This window comes from Ochlerotatus camptorhynchus, unplaced genomic scaffold, assembly GCF_037179485.1.
Source record: "Ochlerotatus camptorhynchus isolate MF236.1 unplaced genomic scaffold, CSIRO-AGI_Acam_v1.1 ptg000052l, whole genome shotgun sequence".
In the NCBI taxonomy this organism is placed as follows: domain Eukaryota; kingdom Metazoa; phylum Arthropoda; class Insecta; order Diptera; family Culicidae; genus Ochlerotatus; species Ochlerotatus camptorhynchus.
The window spans coordinates 2,133,582-2,141,157 of record NW_027040542.1 but is presented as its reverse complement, the minus strand read 5'-3'; the positions used below and the strand labels follow the sequence as shown (position 1 = coordinate 2,141,157).

General features: G+C 44.0%; 1 protein-coding gene across 1 annotated transcript; it reads right to left on the bottom strand.

The window, feature by feature from the left end:
* Positions 1-6,287: 6,287 nt before the first annotated feature.
* On the bottom strand, positions 6,288-7,301 carry LOC135717193 (uncharacterized). The gene is made up of 3 exons (XM_065239150.1): positions 7,157-7,301; positions 6,705-7,092; positions 6,288-6,650 (listed from the first exon to the last, which is right to left on the bottom strand). The coding sequence occupies exons 1-3, from the start codon at positions 7,288-7,290 to the stop codon at positions 6,288-6,290; spliced, it is 885 nt and encodes a 294-aa protein (XP_065095222.1). The 5' UTR covers positions 7,291-7,301.
* Between the last annotated feature and the right edge of the window lie 275 nt (positions 7,302-7,576).

The following is a 7,576-nucleotide window of genomic DNA, read 5'->3' as shown; positions in this document are numbered from 1 at the left end:
GTTAAATAGCTTCCTGGTTTTCTTCCGAAGTTTATCTAAGGTTTTATTCCACCAAGGTACATCCCTATTCGTAGAGCGTTCCTTTGCAGGACAGCTGTCGCAATAAACTTGTTGGATTAAGCTGATGAGAATTTTTCTTAAGTTCATTGCATGTTTTTGAACATCCTCTCAAATTATTGACTCCAACTATAAGCTTTGAGTTGTATTGCTCCCAGTTAGTTTTCCTGGGATCTCTTATAGATCCAATGATTTGTTGACTGACTTTACAATCAAATATGATTTGCTTATGATCGGACAAAGATACTTCATTCGATACGTGCCAATTCTTGAATTTGTCAGAAATCGTTGGACTACATAGTGTTAAGTCAAGAACTTCTTGCCTAATTGCGTTTATAAAAATTGCATATATCTATTTCATGTTTTGAGATAAAGTCTAAAAGCCACTCACCTCTGCTGTTGATGTCTGAACTGGACCACAATGTAAGATGGGCATTTGCGTCACATCCAACTATGAATGCTTTATTTTGTGTCTTGTAGTAAGACACAAAATGTGCAACCTCTGGTGGAGGTTCATCTCCCACGCCTCCACGAAAGTATGCTGAAGCAACGTAAATTTCCGTTTTGCCGTGGGCTGTTGGCACCTCCATCGTGTTTGCTGCGATGTCTCTTTTAATAAATTCTGTAATCGGAAATTTACTATAATGGCAGCTCATGGAGATAGCTGCCCGGCATCATAAATTAATTTAAAGGGTGATACGGTCAAAATTTGGTCAATATCAACTTGACGTATTTCTTTCAATTTTGCATTTAAAAAACCTGAACACCCCTCATTTTGAAGGTGTGTGTGTGTGTAGAATGTTGCTCCTATTTTGATTTTGGAATTCACTCTTCAGTTGTCAAAATGCCGTCCAAGCAAGAAGAGCAGCGTATCAAAATTTTGCTCGCGCATCGCGAAAATCCGAGCTACTCGCACGCAAAGTTGGCAAAATCGCTAAAAGTTGCCAAATCAACCGTTACAAATGTAATTAAAGTGTTTGGGGAACGTTTGTCGACAGCCAGGAAGTCTGGATCGGGGGGAAATCGAAAACCGGAAGCCGCTGAGACGACAAAGAGAGTTGCCGGTAGTTTCAAGCGAAACCCTAACCTCTCTCTCCGAGATGCCACAAATAAGCTGGGTGTATCGTCTACAACCGTGCATCGAGCCAAAAAACGAGCCGGACTATCGACTTACAAGAAGGTAGTGACTCCAAATCGCGATGATAAACAAAATACGACGGCCAAAGCGCGATCCCGGAGGCTGTACACGACGATGCTGACGAAGTTTGACTGCGTGGTAATGGACGACGAAACCTACGTCAAAGCCGACTACAAGCAGCTTCCGGGACAGGAGTTTTAAACGGCAAAAGGAAGGGGAAAGGTAGCAGATGTTTTCAAGCACATGAAACTGTCAAAGTTCGCAAAGAAATATCTGGTTTGGCAAGCCATCTGTACCTGTGGCTTGAAAAGCAGCATTTTCATAGCTTCCGGGACTGTCAACCAAGAAATTTACGTGAAAGAGTGTTTGAATAAACGTCTGCTGCCTTTCCTGAAGAAACATGGTTGTTCCGTACTGTTTTGGCCGGATTTGGCATCTTGCCATTACGGTAAAAAGGCCATGGAGTGGTACGCCGCCAACAACGTGCAGGTGGTTCCCAAGGACAAGAACCCTCCCAACACGCCAGAGCTCCGCCCAATTGAGAAATACTGGGCTATTGTCAAGCGGAACCTAAAGAAGACCAAAAAAAACTGCTAAGGGCGAGCAGCAGTTCAAGGCAAACTGGCTTTCTGCGGCGAAGAAGGTGGACAAGGTGGCTGTACAAATTCTGATGGCAGGGGTCAAGCGTAAGGCCCGGCAATTCGGATTTGGAAAAGCGGAAGCCTAACTGAATATTTTTCCTGAATTTTATACTAATTGAACTTGAAAAAGAAATTTAATTTGATTTTTTAAATAAACGATTTCACCGATTTACACGCGTTTTCCCTTGACCAAATTTTGACCGTATCACCCTTTACATGATTTTGAAGGAATTCCCGTTGTTTACCCCAGAGACGGTAAAATAAAGAAAAACAAAAGATTTTCTTACCTAATGTCACGCCTACAAAGCGAAATCACAAAAAAAGTGACTTCCCTTCTCAGTGAAAACCTTTTCACCACTGTACACTGTACACGAACTGTACACAGTTCGAAAAAGTAGTGTAAATTTCTGTTCAGTATGATGCACATAAATGGAACGTCACATATCATATAAATTTACATTATATATCATGTAAAGTTCTGAGACATTTCATGCAATGTAGCAATTATTGTATACAAAAGTCCATTGTTGTAAACAACATTGTTTACAAATTGCTCGGTTGCGTGAAATGAAATACAAGTTTACGTGAATGAATGTTTACATCACTATTAAAATTCAGAATTTTTATCTGTGTAGACACAGGCGAGTCTGTCCCTACGCGGTGAGGCACTTTAATCGAACTTATTTCACTCCAATTTTCACCGATAATGATCGGACTTGTATTAATTAATTAATTTATCTTTATTAGGGAGGCTTTCAGCCTAGGGCTGGTTCGCCTCCAACATCGGACTTGTATGTTTGTCACAATCTATCGCGAAATACATCATCATTATTGCTACTGGTTGGCCAAATATCCAAGACTAATCGGTATAATTTGAAGCTTGATTGACAGAATTTGTATTGGCTTACTAGTTCATCTCCGCTCTGTAGACCTACAAGGAACATTGGAGCAACTTTTTCTACCCTCAGGTAGAAGGCAAATGCACCTACGGCACCGGTGTTCGGTTCTGCATCGAGTTAGAGCAAATATCGAGTAAGGGAGAGTTGACTGTATAAACAAATATCAATTTCAAACTACCTACTAACACAAATTTATAAATTTGTCAATAACAGCAATTTTACCTGATTCTACTAATCCTACTAACCTACCACTGACACTAAACAAACACTACAGTTTACTAAAACAACATGCACAAATTAAAATCTACACAGACAAAAATTCTGAATATTAATTGTGATTTAAACATTCATTCACGTAAACTTGTACTTCATTTCACGCAACCGAGCAACTTGTAAACAATGTTGTTTAGAAAGATGGGCTTTTGTATACAATATCTGCTGCATTGCATGTAATGTGTCAGAACTTTACATGATATATAATGTAAACGTATATGATATGTGACGCTCCATTTATGTGCATCATATTGAACAGAAATTTACACTACTTTTTCGAACTGTGTAGAACATTGTAACTAAACGGTTACAAAGTATTGACCTATCGCGGCAGCCTTCTCTTCAGGAGTTATCAGATTAACCAGTGGGTCGCCGGGACGATCCAGTGGGGTCAGTAGTGGAGTGGGCCTAGGCTTGTTTTTAAGAATTTTTGTAAGTTTCCAGAAGGGCTTAGCACAATCTGGGAGAGAGCGGATCTTACTAGCAAAATCGTTATTTCTGAGATCCACCATCCTGGCCTGAATGATCTTTGTTAATCGATTACAATTGGTCTTCAAGTTAGGCAGGCCAGTACGCTGGTACTGCCTACGAATGGTGTTACGGAGTCTAATGAGACCTTTGGTAGGGCTGTCAAGGTTCAGAGTGTTACTCACCTGTCTGGATACTGCACCGATCGGAAAATTCATGTAAATTTCTGCGAGATATAGCGCACATAAAATAAACGCTAGATTTGGCACAAATTTACGCCATTTTTCGTGTAAATTTAAACGCAATATCGCATAAATTAGCAATATTGTATGTAAGCTTGTAAACGATTTCGCTGTTTATGCCAAGTATAGCTCAACATTAAACGAAGGGAGATTTTACGCGATAGTTAAAATTCAGAATTTTTTTCTGTGTGGCACGTGTTGTTCCCTGGCCCGGGAAATCGCCTCCTCGATGGTTTGTAGACACCGGTCAACATCTTCGGACGTCCCCGGTTGGACATCGTAGTCGATGGTTGTGTCGATGCAGTGTTGATATTGCGCCCAGTTGACTCGATGGTAGTTGCGCCGGGAAGTTTACCGAGGATCCTACTTCGGCCACCACCGGGTAGTGATCCGAGCTCAGCTCCTGGAATGGCACAGGTTGCGAGATGTTGTGTCCCATGTTGCTTACAAAGATGTCGATGGTCGCATGGACCCCAGGCCGACTCAACCGGGTGGGAGAGTCCGGGGCCAAGATGGTATAGTGGCCCTCTTGCAGGTCTTCATTCAGGATGGGGCCGTTTCTATTGCTCCAACCGTTGCCCCAAGCTTGGTGTTTTGCGTTCAGATCGTCAGCGATGATAAAGTTCCCGCTCCTCCGGGTGAGCTTGATGATGTCTTTCCGGAGGGCCACTGACGACCCGTCCCTGATGTTGGTTTGCTTGGGGCAGTAGGTCGCGATGATAATGATTGGGTCAAGTGATGTGCTCATCTCTACTCCGATGACTTCAATTGTTTTCAGCTGGAAGTTTGGTAGCAGCCGGCAACTGATGTTCCGTCTTGCAGCGATGGCCACTCCTCCACCTCCATAGCAGGTGCGATCAAGTCTGACGAGCCGGAAGTCGGGAAGGAATACGTTCAGTTCAGGCTTCAAATGCGTCTCGGTGATGATAGCAATGTCGACCTCCTTGGTGTTGAGGAAATCGAGTAGCTCTCTATGCTTGTTCGTCAGTAAGCAAGCGTTCCAATTTGCAATTTTTATAGCTTCACGGTCCATACTTGGTGACGAGTGACAAGGCAGCATGAAGCTGTTCCTATCGAGTCTTGCAGGTGCGCAGAATGACGATCACCTCTGCAGCCAGCGTTACTAGTTCCTCTGATGTTAACGGAGATTCGTCAACTGAGTCACCTCAGGCAACACGGGCATACGATAGTCAGAAGCTTGATTTGGCAGAGCTGCAGCAGCAGCAGTGAGGCGATGCTGAGCTGAGGGGGCGGCTCGTTGACTGTTGTTGAAAGACCACTGCCTCTGGTTTCAATCCGAGCCTCACCAGTTCATCTTGGTAGCCGCTTCGTACGACGGCAGACCTCGTAAAACAACCTTCAATGGTTTCATCGAAGGCAAATCGTGAGTGTGAAACTCCACTGTGCTGTTCTTCAGCAGGTCACCGACCGACTTGTACTGCTGTAGGCTGGAACACATGATCTTTGTTCAAACGCTACAGATTTTGAATCGTGGGAAGAATTTGCGTTTTGCCAGCTCATCTCTAAGCTGGGCGATGTCCTTCATCGGGGTAAACAGCGGGGGAATTCGCTCCTTTTTCGCAATTTCAGCGGCGTCACCACTGCCATTTTCTACTCCGAGCACCGAGAATTGGTTGCTCTGTAGCAGCCGATTTGCTGCGTCATCCGAGGCAGCACTGGGATCAGTTTGGGCCTTCTTGCTAGGGCCCTCCGATGCAGGAGCAGTAGTACGCTTGCGTACCATGCTTTGTTTATTGGCAAGTGCAATTAGACTTGCCAATGCGCCTGTCGATGACGGCACTTCCACGACGCGAACGTAGCAATAAAACGAACTAGAAAAAACTTGATAGCAAAGCGAACGAACGAACGAACTATACTGCTAGACGGTCTAGCAACGAATCAATGACTGGGTTACAACAGAACGATTTTTAACTTATGCCACTGTTGTGTGCCATGTCCACTGTTGTGGTGGAGGTGTGGCATCTGCTAGCATGTTAAAACATCATAGCAACGCGTTGCACACGCTACACGACTTCGACATGATGTTTTGACGTGTTGCATGATACCACATCACCGCCAAACCAGTGGGAGCCCATCGTCGACAAATTAAAAAAAAAATTGTATGGACAATTGTCTACGCAGGGGGAGGGGGAGTAAAGAATCCCAAAAAACTGTGTACGTACCTAATGAACAGCCCCTAAGAACAATTCTAGACAAACCACTCGCTGTCAGTAAATTCATTTTCATTTTCATTTTCATTTTCACGCACAGAAGGGAGTCTAGGGCCAGGTCTCCAGTAAAACATTACTGTCCATACAGCACAAGGTTAGAGGTAAAGATTTTGCTACTAGCAAGGCACCTATTGTATGATAGTACATGCATACAAATCAAATCATAAGATTTCTAGGTAATTAGAGACGCAACCACTAAATTACTCAACATCTATCATCCCACAATATCAAACCAACGAATGACGAATCGTGTAACCTGTTCCATCCCAACCTGCTCCACCCACCAGCGAACATTAATTTTCCGATAGCCGCTAGAGAACCTGTCGCCACTCGTATGACTAGCCCTTCGAACGTAGCCAACATACCTGCTTCAGTAGTTCCCTCTTCTCTGACGTCAACTGGAGACAGCTTTCTTCCTGCTGCTTGAACTTGAACTCGAAGCTGTGCCAGTTGATGATTGCTATGGCCAGTTCCTCCTCGGCGTGAGTCAGCTGCGACTGCAGCTTGTCTCTCATTAGAACGAAGCCCTCCAGCTCGGAAACCTTGTCTAGATGAGCCTTCTTCTCCTGCAGAAGATTCGTTTTAAGGCCTTCCAGTATTTGCTTCAGCGCTTTGATATCGGTTCGTGCCGATTCGTGGTTTCGGCATTCGTTTTGATACAGTGACTGAATGGTATGCAGTTGATTGAGGTACTTGATCGACTGTAATTACTGTGAATTAGAGTAACATAATTTTAAATCAAGGACCTTACCCACCGTATTATCCTTTTGACTGAGCTGTGCATTCATCCGATCAATCTGCCTTTTATTATCCCTCCAGCATTTAAGCAGCAGCTTGAATCCCGTCTCGTAGATCAGCTTGCTAGTGTTGCTGACCATCCGGGTAGTTCCCTCATCGGCCAAAGCAGTAGTCGAAAAGGACAGTCCCCCAGTAGGTTGGTCATGCTGTTGCTGCTTGGCTGGCGAGCTCATCTCGATCATGGTAAGTGATTTCTCCATTGGGAATTTTCTCACAGGTTTCGGTACCTTGATTGTATCTTTTGATTTGGCTTCTTCCCGACAGAAGGGCTTCAGAGCAGGTCTGTTGGGTTTCCTAACGGTGAATTTGCTGAACGTCTTCGGCAAGACGTTTTGCGATTTCGAACTGTTCAAGAATCGGTAAAATTATATTATTTCTAGTTACCTTTCTCCATAGCGCTAGAACTTACATATTGGTCGTGGATTGTGTCGTCCTAACTTTCGGGAGCTTCTCGGAAAGGCAACCACGGGCAACGGAACGGTTTACCAGGGCAGCATGATCGCTGTTGGAGCGGTTAATTCGCGCTGTCGGCAGTTTATCCATCTTTTCTTGTGTTAAATGACAACTCTAGTGTTGCAGTGCCTGCTGTGATACGATATTGTGAGGGAAGTACTTTCACAGGGACAAAGTCCGATACATTTTCGGGTTCTAATGCCTTTTTACGTCGGCCTCCACACAAAGGCGCTAAATCTTCGGATATCAAACGTCATCAATTTCCAGTTCATTTTCTGGGGGGTCTTGGAACACTGAACATTCGGAACCGACTTATAAAGACCCAAATGTCTCCAATCCTGAAATAGAGACGGACTGGCACGGCCTCTGAAATTCT

What these genes read in the sequence shown, in the direction of transcription:
- LOC135717193 (XM_065239150.1), bottom strand. Translation starts at nt 7,290, where the DNA reads ATGGATAAACTGCCGACAGCGCGAATTAACCGCTCCAACAGCGATCAT. An exon ending in ACACAATCCACGACCAATAT is followed by an intron (nt 7,093 to 7,156) that starts GTAAGTTCTAGC and finishes ATTCTTGAACAG; the next exon opens with TTCGAAATCGCAAAACGTCT. An exon ending in TCAGTCAAAAGGATAATACG is followed by an intron (nt 6,651 to 6,704) that starts GTGGGTAAGGTC and finishes CAGTAATTACAG; the next exon opens with TCGATCAAGTACCTCAATCA.